Source organism: Colias philodice, chromosome 6, assembly GCF_061535455.1.
Source record: "Colias philodice isolate Cphi_HAF_F1 chromosome 6, ilColPhil1 Martin Lab GWU primary, whole genome shotgun sequence".
In the NCBI taxonomy this organism is placed as follows: Eukaryota; Metazoa; Arthropoda; class Insecta; order Lepidoptera; family Pieridae; genus Colias; species Colias philodice.
Genome location: NC_143091.1, coordinates 4827021 through 4847233, shown reverse-complemented (window position 1 = coordinate 4847233; position 20213 = coordinate 4827021). Strand labels below are relative to the sequence as shown.

The window sequence follows — 20213 nt, the reverse complement described above, 5'->3', positions numbered from 1 at the left end:
TTCTATAGTATTTTATGTAATAAATTCTATCAATTTTTTCGCCTGTAATTTTCAGTAAAGGACAGTAGTTACCACTTGAAAGATGAGTAAAAACTTAAGAATTATTCAAGAAATTCTGAATTAATAAAAAGGTATATATTCACATCCTAATATCAATAATTCAGTGAGTATGCTCACGAGTCACGACGAAATTAACAGTACAGCGCCGCTGCACTTGACAGTGTATATTTGCCGTCCGCCAAAACTGAACTACGTCACGCGTGCGCCGCTATCGCCATCTAGAGGCAGGACCGGCACCCATCTCACACCTGCCTGTCTCCTACGACAAGACAATCGACATTCGCCATCGCGCTCGCACTAGTGGCACGTAAAAATAACCTCAAAATATATCGTGAATACTTATCATTATAATTGTGTGATAAATTATATACACAACAGTGACATTTGTTGTATAGACGAGTATTATTATTGAAAACGCAATACTGCTTACAGTTTTTGGATTTATTTGTGTGATTCTTGTGTGCTGTCAAAAACGAAAGTTTATCTAAGAACGAATAATGTTCTTTTTGGTGGGCTGTCGACGGGCAGCCCCCAAATATTGTTCCAATATGTGGTGGTGTATATTTATTTGTGTTATGTACATTAATGTTTTTGGAGTATCAGGCTCAAATACAACTGGAGCTGTAACAACGAGTAAGTGTTAGAATTTTAATAAGTTGAATGACGTGATCCTTTAAATGTTACTGATTTTAATGTTTATAGCTGCATGTATTCTTTTCTATATTAATTGTGGTTATTTACCTATTAAATTCTGTACAATATATTATTAAGTATGGCTGATTCGTTTCATTGTTTTCAAAGTTAAAATTCCAATGCGTATCCTTTGAGGTTTAAGCTTTGTTGTGTTTGTTTTTGTAGCATTGGTCACGAGTTAATTGTATTTATTTTTAACTGGTTTATTACGTTCTCTGCTTGCTGCTTTTTAAAACAGGTTTTTAAAGCATTGCATTATTTACTATTGTTTACTATTTTTTTTTCTATGAAGTAAATAAGATTATCGGAAACTGTGTCGGAAACAGATAAGGCAAACCATTATCTAGCTGTACCAATGTCACGCCACCTATAGCTACGGAATGACATAACTAATACGAGATTCAGAGTGAAATGTTATTTTGTTATTAATAAGTTAAAAGACCCTAAATTTTTAATGAATTTATTAAAATAATATTTATGTACTTACCTATTATTTTATTTTCATATATTTTTGACCGCTGTTATCACCTGAAGTTTTTCATGTTTATATCTAGGTTATTTCATTTATTATCTAATATTAATCATAAATATCAATCAATTTTCCTCATTTAAATGTCAATAATTGATACGGGCAACAAAAAAGAAGAAGTCTACATGCTGTTTTTTTAAACGTAGGTAATGTTATAAGTACATAATTGATACGGGCAACAAAAAAGAAGAAGAGAAAATCAAGCTCATGCTGTTTTCTAAACGTAGGTAATGTTATACCTAAACTGTTTGTTTATAAAATACTAGCGGTCCGCCCCGGCTTCGCCCGTGGTACATATTTCGCAATAAAAAGTAGCCTATGTTCTTTCTCAGGGTCTAAAGATTGATCTGTGCCAAATTTCATCAAAATCGATCCAGTAGTTTATGCGTGAAAACCATACATACATACATACAAACCTTTCCTCTTTATAATATTAGTATAGACGTACGTATGGCAACTATACTAACACTATTTTTAATTACTCTAATTTTGGAAATAAACAGATACCTTCTGAACGTAACTTGCACTTTGCTGTGGTGCTAATAATGTAGGTAGGTATGTACCTAATGTAGGTAATAACCTACTAACGAATTCGAAGAAAAACTAAGGCTTTAGTTTTCATGTTTTCCTATAACATTTATATTACAAATTTATAACCTACCTAACTATCAACCTACCTATAATATTTACCTTACAATTACTACCTACATACCTATTCATAAATTTTGTAAATGATTCATAGTTTTTCTTAAAATGAACATTCATCATTTATTTTAATCAATTAGCGGCGTAACTATATGTTTTGATAAGATACAAAACGATAACATTGTGTTAAGTTTACAACTTTAAAACCAATTGACGTTAAATTAATAGATAATATGTAGGTATAATTATTCTTCTGTTTAACTTTATCATTTGCCTATAATTCAATCAATAACAAATTACCTAGTAAGGTATAGGTATGACATAGTACCGACCGTACCAATGTATAAACGAATGCTTTGTCAAATAAACATTATTATATTTCCGACATTTATCCAAAATTCGTTAAAATTTTAATGTTCAGAATCAGTGTTGATAACATCAGCTGACGTTCCTTTTCTTCACATAACATACCTACCTAAATCGTATGATCATCAAAATTTACGACGCGGACGTGCTTATAATTTTACACATAAATATAAATAAATAAATAATTCTGCGATCGAACCCCAGAAATAATTAAAAAATGAAACTAAAGCTATTTTTAACCGACTTAAATATTTAACAAACATAAAGGAACTGTGGGGAGAAACTTCCTACTATCGCAGAAGACCCTAAGATAAATATTAACATTCTCCGTTTAGTCTCTTCGTTTTTTCATAGTTGTTTTTATTGTTAATTAATGTAATCTTTTATCTTCCTTATTAACGTTTTTCAAGGTTCAACACAACAACGCAATCATGAGTTAAAATATATAACTATGTTTTTATAATAAATTAAGTGCTCAGTTTTGTTTTTAAGCGTATTCTGTAACTGGAGGCATAAAGCTTTGCAGGGACAATAATTTGTCTCCACTCAAAATAAATAAGATTAAAACACAAGATATAAAAAAATGGTTACGATTTTTTGTTAATGATTTACAATTTTGTCGTAATATGTAACCGAACTGATACTAATATACACTGTACGTATATTTTCATGTATTGCAAAATCTTATATATAAAAATGAATCGCAAAATGTGTTGGTAAGCGCATAACTCGAGAACGGCTGAACCGATTTCGATAATTCTTTTTTTATTATATTCCTTGAAGTACGAGGATGGTTTGTATGTAGAGAAAACGTAAATATGTACCACGGGCGAAGCCGGGGTGGACCGCTAGTTTACTATAAAATTAGCCCATATCAGTGGAATGCTTATCTTGTTATGTCCACTTCGTCAGTAAGTAAATGCTGAATGATTATATTAATTATAAATTTTAATTTATTACATGTCAGAGAGATCCTATAAAATTTATTATGAGATATCTTGAACTGAACGTACATGCTTTGTTAAATTTTGTTTTTTTTATATATATATGCGTTGAATGAATACTGTAGGTTCGTATGTGTATTTTAGAATGCGATTTATGATTCTTGCCAATATGTCCTCGAATAGAATATGAATATTAAATAGAATGATAATTTTAATGGAGTTTGCTCAATAAATAATGTAGCCTGACAAGAATTTATGTTTTATCTAAATTATAAACGAATGCAACTTTTCGGTATTAGTTCTAAATAATTTATACAAACTTTAATCACTACACAAACACTACCTAGGTTGTTTCAACTATTTCATATCGTATCACGCACGTAATATGTAGTATTTTTATAACAAGATCACAGAATACTTAATAGTATAGCTAGGTAATAAATATAAAGTACAAAAACAAATTAGAAATACGTTATTATACATATTATGTATTTTCTTGTCTAACGCCAAAAACAGAGATCTTCCAATTGAGTAGACATCAATCGAAAGTGACGTTTTCCTGAAACAGAACAAAGTTCAATCATTCAGTGGCTTTCAGCCAATTTTCGCGAGGTCTATATTTAGGTGTTTGTTTACGATGTAATTTAGATGAAATTATGCTGCATTTCCAGTTCATGATGTAATAATTTTTGCTTTTAATCCGAGCGAACAACTAATTCTGCTGCGTCATAAAATTGCTTTATTAAATATTGCGGGGTAATGTACATAGTTATAACTGTCTCAATTTTGGCATGCCGCAGCTGACGGGTGGGCTATAAAGGCCCGTAGATGAAAGAACACAATCCCATTGTGAGGCTATAAAACGGCTTTGTATCCGAAGGAGGCGTCATTTTTGTGAAAAATGAAAAAACGAATTGCACTTGTCATACGTACTCGCCTGTTATTTTGCTGAAGCTTTCATATTGTGGTAGAAATTGGGTTCATTATTAAATTAAAATTGGAAATAAAAAAAACATTGATACATCGAACGAATTTGATTTCCTCTTTCTGGAAATTTCCTGAAAGCGGAAATTCGAAAATTCGAAAATTTACCTAGTAGGTCATAATAACTAGGAATTAATGAAATAAAAACAAATACAACAAAGTTTAGAAACCAGTCATTACAAACTTCAGTAGTTTTCATTTGATTGCTGTTCTCGTGCAACTAAAATAAAGTACCAACAATAAAACAGCATAAAAATTACGGACTGAAGTTTTTGTGTACCAACTACCAACCTATAACCTAACCTATTTGTTATGTAGTCACAAATCATAATATAAATGATTATATTTCCGCTCAATAAACGATCAATTAGGTACCTTCCCTCAATCCTTCTATCAGTATATCACGATTTAATTATCAAATTAATATTAAACGAAGACTAACATTGCTACCAAGTTGAAGATAAACTTAGATAGAAGTTTCACATGGTTATATCGTTGGATTCACTCGCCTTGTTTGGAAGTTGTTCCGTTTAATTCTCCTGGTGACGTTTCAGCCGTCTCCGTTGCATCTCACTTGTGGACTTTGCATACAGAAATTAATTCTCGTGAATTGATCCGCTTTTTTATTTGGAATAAACAACTTTGTTAAGACTTCTGACAAGTTTCATTAACAATACTGCGCAGTATGAATTATTATTGAACACGAGCATCGAGAAAAAATAACTAAGCGCTCTATAAACTATAATATAATATATAATTATTAAGTTTTGATGGGAGAGATGCTTTTCAAGATTATTAATGATAAGTACATATTATGTAGAGAGTTGCATTGTGTGATCATAACAATCGACACTTCACACATATTCTATCAAGCACGCGTAGCGCGAGAAAATTTACGTACATATTCTGAAAACGATATGACTAGGCTATAGTGTGTGTAAATGACATTAAATAGTACTTCTTCTCTTCAAAATGTAAATATTGAAATTAATTATTTCAGGGAAAACAATACTGACTTCATTAGACGTTGACCGAGCACTTGGAAAACAATCATTAAGTATTGATGAAGGTTTTTAACCATTTTCCGGAATGCCGGAATCTACGAAATTAATCCCATAGGTAAATAGGCAAAATAGGATATCAAAGTTTGCACATCAATTCTTTATTTTACCCGTACGATCGAAGTAGCTCGTATAAAATGAGTTTAATTGTCCCAGACTTACGTGGTAACTTCCATTCACGATTTTCGTTTTTCGCAAGCGGAGTAAAAATGGTTTCGAGTTTGCAAATTTGCAGAGATTGTAAATCATGATTATTTTTTGACTTTATTAGTAGTTTAGTTGCACACTATTGAGTAAAAAGGTGTTCTAATATTTTACGACAAATGGCTCGATATATTTTAATGAGTATAGATTCTTAGAAAACAATTTGGAATTCCATACCGAGAGTGCCAATGGAATACCGTTTATTAAAATGATTTCCACGCAATGCTTAGAACATATAATATAACAGGAAACCAATAAGCCCAAGTGTAAACAACAGTTCTATTGTGATTGAGATGAAGACGAGAATAGATGATTGCAGAGTCCCGTTCCTTTAGACTTAGGAGAGAATAATTACTTACCAGGAATTTATAATTCAAAGATATGAATTGACTGTTTATTATATGAGGAACAGTGTTCATTAAAATATACGTATTCTGAATTAATAATATTTTTGGTAACAAGTGTTCGGTGATTCTTGACGGATTAAATGAGTAAATGTTATCAACACAAAATAATAATAATAAAACCTTACTTACTTATAACAAAATGAGCTACCTTTTATTATATCCAATAAAAATTGGAATAGCCTTTTTGGTGATAAACCTGTATAATGAGATAAGATTAGGTTTCAGTTGAAGTTGTTCATTGGTTTGCCGTTGAAGTTGGTTCTTACATAAACTGTACAAATAATTTCATATTGATTTAATATGGAGTTAAAATATTTCTGCCATCACTTCTGAATAATTCGAATTAATTTATTGGTACATGCTATGTGGTATATTAGTTAGTTTCCTTGAATATAAACAATGTATTGATTGATATTAATTATTATAACCTTCGTAAGCACTTACACTAATATTATAACGAGGAAATATTGGAATGTATGTTGGTACTCGAATAACTTAATTATGAAACTATTTTTTCTATTTTCAAATCTTTCTCGAGTAAAGCATATACTACGCTAGTAATCACTATCACTACATAGTACATAGTATAAAACAAAGTCGCTTTCTCTGTCCCTATGTATGCTTAAATCTTTAAAACTACGCAACGGATTTTGATGCGGTTTTTTTAATAGAACGAGTGATTCAAGAGGAAGGTTTTAGTATATAATTTATTAGGTTTTTGACAAAGCGGGCGAAGTCGCGGGCGGTAAGCTAGTAGTTATCTAATTACAGTGTACATTTCTACGTAAAGAAATATTTAATTGTAATCAATTGATGACTGCCTACAACACTTTGGTGCCCTTAGGGCAAAAAGTAATTTTGAAACTAGATATCTGAAGACTTTCATGTGTACACTGGTTAACTAGTACAATTAAGAACCTCTGCCCATTCCTATTGGAATCTTGAAGTTGACCTCGGGTCTTCGGACTGTTGTTATTAAGTTTGAGAGTCGATGGCCGGCCAGTTAATATGGGTAGAGAAGGAGCGAGTATTAAATCTTTGATGAGCCTTTATATTATAAACTAGCGGTCCGCCCCGGCTTCGCCCGTGGTACATATTTACGTTTTCTCTACACAAAACCATCCTCGTACTTCAAGGAATATAATAAAAAAGAATTATCGAAATCGGTTCAGCCGTTCTCGAGTTATGCGCTTACCAACACATTTTGCGATTCATTTTTATATATAAGAAGATGTGGTATTTCAGAATTTAAACCTGTATGAGATAATGAAGATTGTTTCATAGTACGCGTCAAGTATCTTCTAATGTCTATTCTTTATGTTTGATAGTATGCGTCTAGTATCTTCTAATGTCTATCTATACTAATATTATAAAGAGGAAAGGTTTGTATGTATGTATGGTTTTCACGCATAAACTACTGGACCGATTTTGATGAAATTTGGCACAGATAATCTTTAGACCCTGAGAAAGAACATAGGCTACCTTTTATTGCGAAATATGTACCACGGGCGAAGCCGGGGCGGACCGCTAGTTCTTTATAAATTATCACCTAGATAAGCTAATTAGGTATACTAGCAATTACGTTATTAATTTAGAATAACAGACTTTCTTTAATATAAAACACGTTGCTAATAATCTCGTTTTATATGGCGTTACAATCTTTGCTTTTCTTATACTTCAAGTTTTATGTACGTTGTGCCGACAATACTGACACGAAAACTTTCCGTGTTAGCAGAAAAGATCTGATATGAGAAAAGTTCGCCCTCTTGTTATGGTATCGTGGTTTTTAATTGTCTCTACTATCACGAAACGGTGTTCTCCAAGAAAACTTATTTAACATGGCGTTATATTGATCATTACGTTACTTTTTCATATTACCTTGTACATTTTGAGCGTGAATATATGAGGAAGTTACTAATATTTAATCAATCATAGACAATTCAACAGCCTCAGCAAATGTTTTGTCCAACCATGAATTATGACGTCAGTCCAAACAGAGACCTCAATCACTATTGATTGTATTGTATGTCAATAAAGCATAAATTTAAGACGAATTAGTTTCAATTTGTGTACGTGTACACATGGTACGTATATACGTACATGTAAGTCAGGTGCAGAAATATATATATAAGTTTTATTAAATTATTGTAATCCTTAAATGATTTAAGATTTCATTATAATTTACTCTACCCAATGAAGATTATAATACAAAATTGGCACTATATTATGTGCTTCATTATATACACACCGGCACAATTAGCGGAACAGAAAAAAAAGTGAGATTATGAGATAATAACGCATATATTTGACGAAAATGAAATTAGACACAAAATAACAAATTGATTAACATCTTTTAACAACGACTTTGAAAAGTCTTCGTTATTTTTTATTGAAAAATAAAGAAATTTGAAATAAGTGAAATTTTCAGGTGATTATCAACCATCACAAACAATAAAAAAGTAAGCATTAAAATGATTTAACAATAAAATTAAAGCAAAATTTATAACGAGTGTTTCCCCCTCTTGCTCTGATTACGGTTTCCATTCGTCTGGGCATGCTACAGATTATGTTATCGATGATTTCTTGAGGCAACCGCTCCCAATGCTCACGTAATGCGTTTCCAAGTTCATTCAGATTGTTGGGGGGTGGAATTCTGGATTTAACCCTTCTTTTTAGCAAGTCCCAGACATGCTCTATCGGATTCATATCGGGGGAATTTGCTGGCCACTGCATCACCGGTAAAGCTACGTGGCTCAGATTTGCCTGTACCGATTGTGCACTACGAGCACGAGCATTATCTTGCATTAGAATAAAGTCGTCACCAATAAAAGGGGCAAATGGTACAACATGTTCTTCTAAAATGTCTCTGATGTAACGATCTGCTGTCATGGTCCCTCCTGTGACTATCACTAACTCCGTGCGAGCTCCCAAACATATCCCTCCCCAAACCATAATCGAGCCGCCACCATAAGCCACTGTCTGTTCAAAATTAGACTGTATGTGGCGTTCTCCTTTGCGTCTCCATATTCGCTGTCTCCCATCGATCTGTTTTAAAAAAACTCTGCACTCATCAGTAAAGAGAACCTGCTACCATTCGTTCAAATCCCAGACGATGTTCTCGCGCATCGGTTTCTGTTCCGCTAATTGTGCCGGTGTGTGTATAAATGCATAGGTATTAAAACAGTTTCTAAATCTTAGCGAGTGAGCCAAATTTAGTATCTAGTATTAGTACAATTGATTTTCACCCTTTGCATACACTCAACCTTGTTTCACAATGGAATAGATTTCCTTGTTTCAAATCTTTCGATAAACAAAACTTTGAAGTAGAACTTGAATTGTGGAAATATGCCTACACTTTAGTACATATTAAACATCAAAACAGAAACTTTATAATTCAGTATAATGCAGCGAATGAAACTTCCTTCAGTCAGTTTTTAAATAAGTCGAAAATGCAGACGTTTCGAAAATGAGCAACTAACGAGAATAGTTAAACGGACCTGTAATTTGCATACAAATTGGCTTTCGGGGATAAACGCTCCATTTGTATTCAACCACAGGAACCCAACTCAGTGGCTGAAGAGTATTTATCTAGTTTCGGATTTAAAACGGCCCCAGTATCATCTGCTTATCGATATTACTGCTGAGGGCTTACGTTCCTTCAATGACGTCGACTTGCTAATTAAATGGGTGGGTTCGTATAATTTGAGCGTGTCGTAGCAGCCGCAGCTATCAGCATTTGATTTACGAATGGTGGAATAAAAAACAGATCTATCAAGCTTAGGTTTGCGTATTTGTTTAGTGACAAAGTTGGTTTGGTTTGGGGGAGCTTTTTACTCACCAATTAATTATCTTATTAGATGTAGTACATCAAATGTATCAACGTAGTTCAATGTTTTGAGCAAATAGCACATCAATACAATAATGTGACTGTTAGACATGGAAACAAAGCTCAATTGAGTTGAATGACCCCAAGACAGATAGACTAGAATAGATAGTGCTAAGGATCTTGTTACAGAATCAACAAACCCACATTGCTAAACTATTCAGTTATGAGAAACTAAATGGAATTAAATTTAATATTACATTTGATATATCAAACTTGTATATAATGTACGGTAATTAATGTTTTGTGTGTATGTGACTGTGTATTTTGCCCACTACTTTGTAATCACGTTAATTTTAACATAAGTGAACACAAATTTTTATAAGATAACGTCTCTTTGTATAGTATGAATAACCAAAGTTGGTAAACTATAGAATGATATGCTATGATATGCTTCAATTCACTTCAGATGCGTTGAAACTTGAAATCATGCTGGTTCCCCTAGACCGGGCTAATTTGCACTCAATGACATAAACTAAAGGGGTTTCATAGAGATTGTCTGTCAACCGTGTCGTCCGCAATCAACAATCGCATGACCTCTAGTGGGGAAATTGGGACCCCACACCCACAGTGCTATTCTCTAACAAAGTATCACTTTTACATTTACTGATCGACTTTCAATAGACTAGGATATCAATTATGTACAAGTATAAGATGGATGTAATAAGCGTGGAAGTTTGTGGTACTTAGTCGTTATGTTTATAATATTATTTATTTCCTTTGAACTTTCTCAACATAACAAAAAAAATATACCGGCCGAATTGATAACCTCCTCCTTTTTTTGAGGTTAATAAAAAAATAATTACCATAACAGTTCTAGATGTTACGCTGTGACCTGTTAAATGTAACTACATGTAGGTACGTTGCTAGGTGTAGGTACCTTCACAAATTTTTATTATTTTTCGTTTTATTCGAAAAAATATTGCAGGTAGCTGCAAATTTAATTCGTGAATGAAATTTTCGTATTACGTACGTAGGTACTTATGATATTTATGCTTTCATTTAAGTGCATTTAAGCTGCGTTTTAATTAAAAGTAGGACATTATTGTTTGTATTCCTGTACAGGTATCTCGGTATATATATACTGCTATCGAGATAAATGTTCATTTTTCGATATTAATTTTTAATGCCAGGGGCGGCTGGCTTAAGAGGTCCTTAGAGCAATATATATTTCAGGTACAAGATTAATTTAAAAAAGCTTGTGATATTTATCAAATATACAGGGTGTCCCACTGTTGGTATACTAAGCTCAAAGGAGGTTATAGTTTTGCATACGCTGAGTAAGTAAAAAATACTTATAAAATTCCAGACACATTTTTTTTTTCAAATAGATGAATTCTTAAAACTCTATGTGTACACCCAACAAGCAACCCGCCCAGCTTTGCTACCAGCACGTGAGCTATCGTTTAAGATTATGTTTTCATAGACAAAATGCTCACATTAGAGAAGCGGAATATGCCGGCTGCGCGAAGCTAGAGAAGAAAACATGGATTTTCAGGAAAAATTTAGCAAAATATTTTTGGCGTAATTTTGTTGTTTAAGTATTTTTTACGTGATCAGTGTATGCTTAACTACAAGTCCCTTCGCGCTTAGTATACCAATAGTGGGACACCCTGTATAGAAAACTGACATAATATCAATGGTCAATCTTCAAAATGATCCATCCACATTTTTTTAAGTAAATAACGTAGCAAAAATAAAGAAAATGTAACATATTATATTGTATAACTATAGCAAAATGTTGATAGAAGCTTAAAAATTCTATATTAAAATGCAAATTTTATTTCACTGTCTGTTTGTATTATGTAATGAAAAATTGTATTATCTACCTATTTAATTTTACGGGAGATACCTGTAGCCCTCGAGGCCTACATTTGCCCTGCCAGTCGTCCCCTAAGGCCTTCCTACCAGAATATTGCTTGGAATTATGTTGAAAAATTTTGTACATAATAGCATTAAACCAGCAGCTTTGTATATTCATTGTACATTTATTTAATATTAAATCATTAAAACAGTTGGACACCAATTAATTGCGCATTACAGCTGTGTTATTTTAAGATAGAAAGGATCTTTCGCCCACAGTTTCTACGTAAAATACTGTTCTACTTCAGCTATTTTCTTACCTATTTAAACGTTCGTTAAGCAATAAAGAAAAGAGTTAGAGGCAGCTGCTTTATCATAAGTATACCTATAGAAATACATTGCAAATTAATTGTAAGTACATATTATATACTTAACAAGGAATTATTATCATAATTGGAGGGTAAAAATAGATTCATAATCCGATTGTTTCCCTCTTGTCTTCAAAAGGGTATATAATATAAGCATACAAAAAAATATGACCTCGTTATTTGCGTTATTAATTTTGTCGGAAAAATAAATTCTAGATAATCCAGCTGGATGAAACCGCAGATTTATTACGTGGGTTAAATACATTTCGGGTGAACAATTTCAAAATTTTGAACCTTCATAATATATTCATTCTTATCAGAGCGCAATTCTTCTTCCCTGTTTATTTATCCTTTAAATATTTTTAAACCAATATTTTTTTTATCTAAAACAATTCACTAAACCTATAGCTGTGCATAGGCACAGGCAGGTTACAATTCTTTTTATTCGTTGGATATAAAATTTCAGTGACGGATATTTCAATATTTGCTTAAAGTCTAATCGTAGCTACAGTCTTACTAAATACAAAATGTAGTCAACATTCATTTGGCTATTTTGTGAGCGTAACTGACGCTCTTATATAGAATTACCCAATCTTTTAAAATTACATAATATTTTTTATATTCATGTTAAAGTTCAGCTCGCATCAAGACAAAGTATCTACCATCAATTTCTGTGAGAATAAGCTTCGCTTTATCCAAATTGTTATCTCTAAAGTCAAGTGCAAGACCTTTCCGTAACAAGGCTTGTGTTATGAAGTAGAATACTAAATTGTTAAAGTAGTAAAAACTGCTATCATATTATATCTTTATTGTGTATTTACTTGATAATTTGAGTAGTATTTGTTAATTTTATCACTATTTGTTTAATGGAGATAAAATAGTATGTTATGATGATGCTATGCTATGCTTCTGCTTATTCGTTTGTGTTCTAGAAATAAGTATGTAGGTAACTATATTTTTTGTACAAGGTTTGTCTTTACAAGAACTGTGTAATTTAACTTTAATTTAATGAGTTTAAGTAAAATCTCTTATAAAATTCATGAATATAGCTAAAGTTTAAGTACAATTATGTCTTGAAAATGGCAATATTAATTAGGAATGAATTATGATATTGAGCAAGTTTTGTAATTAGTATTAATTTCTTAATTTTAAAATATATAATACCTACCTAATAAGGATAATACGTTAACAACACAGGAGCAATCAAAGGAATACCTTCTTTACTCAATTTAGAATTAACTAGTATCATATACATATATTTTGCTGATTGAAATTGATTTTCTAAACGGTGATAAGTGATAACGTTTATAATGATAACGCTACTACCTATGTTTTAGTTTTATTATTTACCTTGGTTTATTACATTAGAAATTTAATTAATATTGTAATTTGTAGTTATTAAATTTGATGCCTTATATATTTTTTTTATTACACGTAAAGAGCTTATTTTGAGGTTTTATTTTTGTTTTTGTTACAGATGTGTGTTCGCTGAAACAGTTTCAGTGTAAGAACGGGAAGTGTATACCGATGTCGTGGATGTGCGAGGGAGAAGACGATTGCGGCGACAATTCTGATGAAATCATTGAAGAATGCAAAAAAGGTATGTTGTTGACAATTTTTTAATCATAGAAAAATCGAACATGAGGTGGGATTCGAAGCTGCGTCTTGCGCCATACCGGTGCAGTGCCTAGACTCCTAGAGTTAGACTCTCGGCCACCCGTGATCCCGCCTCAACAATAGAATTTCTTCTTCGTTCGCAATTTGTATGGAAAATATTTCTTATGTTAGTGCATTATTTTCTGTGACGGATGCGAATCAGTTATCGTTAGTAAATAATAGCAAATAATATAACAATATCGATATAAAATAAGGACATAGAGACTTACAAATAAACAACTTATTATCACATTTCAGTCTCTATATTAGCACAATGCAAAAAGTATATTCTTCCAGGAACTCGAGGTGCGAATCGCGAGTGTTGCTATATTGAGAATAATCAATGTTGATTTCTTTTTGACGTGACAACGTCTTATAATTCGATAGAGCCGCCTGCACGCACGAAAAAACATGACTCATGCGGCGTTACCTCGCTCTGAGGCGTTCCGTGTAAGGCTTGAAGTGCGAGCGAGAGCGCGGAACGAGCGACAAAGAAGCACAATCGGACGTTGTCACGTTCAACTATCGTCAGTAAACCGACTTTACAGACAACCAATTTTTTTTTATCAAATTATTTAACTTCTTTCAAAAATTTATATGCTATGCCCATAACGCGTAAAATTCTATAAGTCTATTAAAACGCATTGTTTGGCGATATTGAAATATTTACGCAGGTATCTCTTTGAGGTCGCCATCAAAAGGATATCGGCATCCTATTAACGGTTATTGAAGAGGAACTAACAAGTTGTTTTTGCCACGTGCCTTCAATTTTCCATCTATTTAAAACTGAGGTTAGTAGCTATTGTCCGTCTTCATACCTAGTAATTTATTTAATGAAAAGGAATGTTATGTTCATACATTTTCTATTTCATATTTAAACAAATATACTTCGTATTAGAAGCATCTTTTTGTTGTTCCACAGAAAATTGTGTTCAGTTGGATATTCATTTTTTATTTTTTTACTTACTAGGAAATGTTTATACTCTGTTCTACAATTGCAATGTAATAGACCTAAAATAGTTTAATTGTAATTCTTCTTAAAACTCAGATAATAAAACCTAGATAATAAAATAATTAATATGAATGAAAAACATTCTTCGTTTCCGTATATAGAGAATCTATGAATTGTTTCTCATCCATCGCATTGCTTGAGTTATTAAGAAATAATTGAGAGTGATTGCGTGCGTCTTGATTGGTATTTGGCTTCTTTTATTGATGCCAGATGAGCCGCGACGCGATGGCGCCCTGTGTGTTCATATTGCGCATGCGTTGCTGTGCAATAGCCGGGGATCATATTCGCCGAGTCACCAAAGGAAACTGTATCGAGTATCAAATCTATCTTATGCTATGTTAGTAGTGTGGGAGAATTACTTGAATTAAAAGTTATCATCGACCCAAAAGGAAAAAATTTCGTGTGTAGTGGTTTTTGAGAATGACGTCGACAGTAAAAATTTAATTTGAAAACGTTATTAAATAAGAAATTTTTACAGATTTAGAGTGTGGAAGTATTAAACTCTCAAGAAGAGTGTCCAAATTCTGAAATTAAAAGAATCGTATTAGACGACTAAAGTTTTTGGAACACGTATTAAAACGTACTAGGTATAATTTACATTTCTTATTTTTATACAATATCTGAACTCTACATATTTAAACATCACCCAAAATATATAGAGCATAGATATAAAAGGAATATTAAAACACCTGAACTTTTACTTCTGCGATTCGATTCTGATTCAGCCTTTTTGCCAAGAGTCCATCATGATTACAAGATGTTCATTGAAGCGTATTTTATATCTGGACCTACTATTTACGGATTCAAGAATTTCAAAATCATAAGAATTTATTTGTAAAGTTTAGCAGACTTTCACATAATTACCTACTTATATTATTGATTCTGTTTCAAGAATAACGATGACTTCAGGAATTTTATATTTGCTTTTCTCTATCTGAATGTCACAAAATGTCTTATTTATTTTATGGTAAATAAATTAATGAAAAGAAACAAGTTATGTTGTGCAAATAAATTTGCTTTTCAGCAGAAATATTCCCCCGACAGTTGAAATGATTGCGGAGGTACGCCTGTAGGTTGCAGTTTTAAATTGCGTTGTTTTTACGTAAAATAAATCCCACCAAAAACATCCTGTAAAAAACCCAAGTCTCGCAGCTCAGTCTTTCTACCGTCAAAAGTTGTGAGATCCATGTAATACCAATTACCAAGTCGGTTAATCTATTTAGTGTCTACTTGAAGGACCTTCTGTCTTAAGTTATTACATAAGTTATTATCATGCCAATATTAAAAATATTTAACGTTTTAAACAAATAGATCGACTTGGACATCGCTTGATTTGATTATTAGTATGTATCACACTACACAGCACGACGGGCCAGCGACCAACAGGAACGAGAGTTTCAATCGCGTGAGGCGCGAGAGACTAAAGAATCTAATATAATATTGTAATATTCATTTTGTTTTCATGCGATGTCCAAGTCGATCTATTTGTTTAAAACGTTAAATATTTTTAATATTGGCATGATAATAACTTATGTAATAACTTAAGACAGAAGGTCCTTCAAGTAGACACTAAATAGATTAACCGACTTGGTAATTGGTATTACATGGATCTCACAACTTTTGACGGTAGAAAGACTGAGCTGCGAGACTTGGGTTTTTTACAGGATGTTTTTGGTGGGATCTCACTTCTTTTTGTAGAGCCTTTCTAGTTTCTTTTTGATACCATCTACTTCTAACGAATTTTGTTAAAGGTCTTATGATATTTTCTTATTTTTATATGTAGTCTTCCTCTTTTTCTTTTCCGGTACTACTTCTTGAGCTTCAGCCACAGTTTTTCTCAAAGCCCACTCTCTATGGGCTTTTCTCGGAGCACTTAAACATTTTGTAATTTCGGTCCAGTTTTCCAAATACACCAACTGCATAAATAACTTTGTAATCCCATATATTTATATGCATAAATAACTTTGTAATCCCATATATTTATATGGGATTACAAAGTTATTGATGCAGTTGGTGTATTTGGGAAACTGGACCGAAATTACAAAATATTTAAGTTTTCCCATGATTAAGACACTAAACTCTATATGTATTCCAAATATGAAGCTTCTAAGTCTGCTAGAAGTGCCTTGGACTTTTGATGATCGGTGAGTCAGTGAGTGACAAAATTTAGAAACTTTAACAAGTTGTCATTCTTAAACTACTGGTTCAAATTGACTGAAATTTTAAATATTCCGTGTTTATACAATGCCGGATTAGTTACTGAAGATTCAGGTTTCTTGTTTTATCCACAACCGAATTATAGGGGGTCGAAAAAGGCCCGAATTGCTTCGAGAAAAGGATGGTACGGCCGTGCCGCTTTTTTTTTGCTCGACTTGGCGGGGGCACTACCGTGCCCCCAGACACTGAGGTACAATAAAACCCCTGTATATGGAGCAGCGTCTATTGTATAGGTATTTACTGTGTAAATAGATAAAAGGAATGTTGTATCTTTGTGAATATATATGTATAAAATATATAGGTATATAATTTTTCTCGACAAAGGAATAAAAATGTAATATATTTTTTAATTGGCTCAGTATCTATAGGATTAAAACGAAAAGGTGAAGGTGAGAGAGTTGAAGGTATCCGTTAAAACCTATTACAAATTCTCATGGAAATAATTATTTAATTTAAAATTCTCTGTCTGGACGTAGAAAAAATATAAGCCAGATTAAAGCTGAAAGACAGATTGATCCATTTAGACCGGATTGAGGAGCGAAAGGCCTCTCTAGCAGAATAGAAATTGCACAAAGCCTCTTAATGTAATGAAAATGCGCTAAGAAAGGGTCTTCATTAACTCGTCCTCTTAGTGGGCGGAAGGAGGGAATGCACTTAATATAAAGTTTGCAATTTTTATCGGTGCCGAGACGGGGCGGGCTGCTGGCGTTTCATATTAGTTTGCCAGGATAACTGATACGATTTGTACGTTTCTTATGGTCCTACAAAAACAGATATAAGTCGGCAAGCGGGTCACGTTCGTGAAACGCCTTCGTGCCTGGAAATGTCCTCATTCGTACATAAGTTGATGACTAATGGTTCGACGTAATATTATTTATTTATTTTATTTATTTGCATACAATTCGGATATCGCAGATCCATATTTTGTTAGTAAAAAAAAAAAAAAAAAAAACCTAAGTATTAGTGTTAATAATTATATCTAAAAAACTAAAAACTAAGTCCTAATAACTAATAACTAAGTCCACCATAGGACACTCTACGCATAGACAAGTCGCTTTGATGCAACAAGTGTACGCACAAAGTGTCCCATGATGGGCGCACTTACATCCTCCGCGATGGTCCTTATTATACTGTTGGAACTGCCCCGCACTCTCCTTAAAAGAGAAGCTGTTTGTTTGCGAATGACGGCCCAGAAATCCGATGTGTGTGCTTGAGCAAACATCCCGGAGGCGCTGCAGAAGCGTGGCAGTTTCAACAGCATTCGGAAGGCATTGTTATACAGGACACGAAGAGTATTTAGCGATCGATCCGCATAGCTGGCCCATAGACTGCTCGTGTAGAGATTCTGACAGAACGCCTTAAAAAGCATTATTTTTACGTCCTTACTACAACGAGCAAATCTACGAGCCAACATATTGGCTCTAACCGCCAACGCTCGTCGCTCCCGCTCAATGTCCACATTGTCTCGGAGGTCATCGGTAAGCATATGCCCAAGGTATTTAAATTGTTTAACTCTTTCAATATCTACATCATTAAGAGCTATGGTGGAAGTACATTTAGGATACTTACCGGTGTCCCCAAAAACAACATATTTACATTTATTTACATTGTATTTCAGACCATGTGCCTCAACGTATTTCTCACAAACCTTATAACGTAACGGCACCGGTTTCCGACTAGCCTCCTCTATCCGACCATTTTGATTTTTATTTGATAAAACGTTTAAAATATGCGCGACATTCGTGAAACTGAAGGCTTTCGATCCAATCACTTATCGTACGTCATCTGTCCAAAATTGGGTTTCAAATTTTAACCGACATTTCGTCAATCCAAGAAAAGCTAGGCGAGGGTGTAGTTTGTATTGGATTGAATGCGAAAAAAACATAAAACGGTGAAAATAAACATTTGGATTTTTACGCTAAATACTCTGGTAAGTTTGTGGTTAATTTACTTTAAACGTTTTATTGGTGTTTTAAATTATTAATTTTAAAATATACATGCCAAGATAGCGTGTTTTTATAGGTTTTTTTGGACAAATAATTATGGACGGAATGAGGAGCTTGTCAAAATAACAACATTCCGAAATCCGACCGAATCGGTCGGTAAAAGGAATTTCGCACTTTTTAAAAGAAGGTAATTTTCTATTAAGCATGTTGTTTTGTGGAGGTTTCGTATTAAGTTATTTATTCTAAACGCTATGCTTACATACAACACCTGTATGCGACCAATACTAACTTTAATGGATTATTTGTAATATTCGTTTTAACTGACACTCTTTTTTGATTTTTTTGTTATTCATTTACAAAGATCGGTCTGGTTTAAAAACCCTATATTTTACGTTTATGACACATAATTGCATAACTACGAAATTGTGAGATCTTTATAAGTGTACATATGAAATAGAAATGAACTAAAAATGAATATCAATTTCGGTTTAGAGGCTTTATTACGCAAATGTAGGTTTGGTCGGAATCTAGGTGCGATTTATTTCCCTGTTTCCGTCCAACTGGGTTGCTTTTGCTTGCGCTGTGCTTGAGTGAAATTGCATGCGTTTATTTCAGGTCATCATCATGAGTGATAAAAAAGAGGCTGAAGTATTCTCATTAGCTGAAATAATACTTTTGGTGAAATGGATTTTAGAATTGGGCAAAGTAGTCAATGGGACATTCTAAATTACTGTGGATGACCAGTGAACTACTACAGTCTAACATAGAGTTAATAAATGCTCAAATATTATTTAAAACTAGCGGTCCGCCCCGGCTTCGCCCGTGGTACATATTTAAAATATCTCTCCATAAGAACCATCCTCGTACTTCAAGTAATATAATAAAAAAAGAATTATCGAAATCGGTCCACGCGTGATGCAGTGAAAAGACGAAACGGGTTTTTACGAATTTCCATTGTATTTCTATTATCATAAAGTTGATTTTAGTAGAAAATATTTGGCTGGTCGGAATCTAGCTACTCAGTGGTCGGAAACACGTGTATTTGTACTCAGTCGGTCGGAAAATGGTGCTTTCAGTTAATTTCCAGTCGTGACAGTTAAAATCCAAATTTAAGTAATAAAAAGCCATTATGAAATACAATTATGTGCATATTTTAAAATATAAGTTCGTAATCTTTCATAATATCATTTTTTCTTATGACCTCTAGAGTATTTAATTTATCTTTTAAAGGATTCATTTAGCCGTATCAATCAGTGGTCGGAATTCGGTGCCATTACGTTATATTATAATAATATATATTAGGTACTGTGTTTTACCCTCGGACCCGAATTTCTAACATGTTTTTGTTCACTAAAAATTGTCATATCTACATCCCTCGTGTCATATTGAAATTCATTGTGATTATCAAATGTATTTTTTGTAGAAGTGTGTAATC

At 33.0% G+C, this 20213-nt stretch overlaps 1 protein-coding gene across 7 annotated transcripts in view; it reads left to right on the top strand.

Annotated features, from left to right (window-relative positions):
- Positions 1-327: 327 nt before the first annotated feature.
- Positions 328-20213, top strand: part of LpR1 (Lipophorin receptor 1) — a 179356-nt gene continuing 159470 nt past the window's right edge. For 2 of the 7 annotated variants that reach the window (XM_089696266.1, XM_089696273.1), the window contains exons 1-2: positions 329-693; positions 13425-13547. In XM_089696266.1, coding sequence (XP_089552392.1) covers positions 558-693; positions 13425-13547 — 259 coding nt within the window. In that variant the 5' untranslated portion in view covers positions 329-557. Of the gene's footprint in view, positions 694-13424; positions 13548-20213 lie in introns of all 7 variants that reach the window. The other 5 variants (XM_089696264.1, XM_089696260.1, XM_089696265.1 and 2 more) reach the window with 3 other exon arrangements.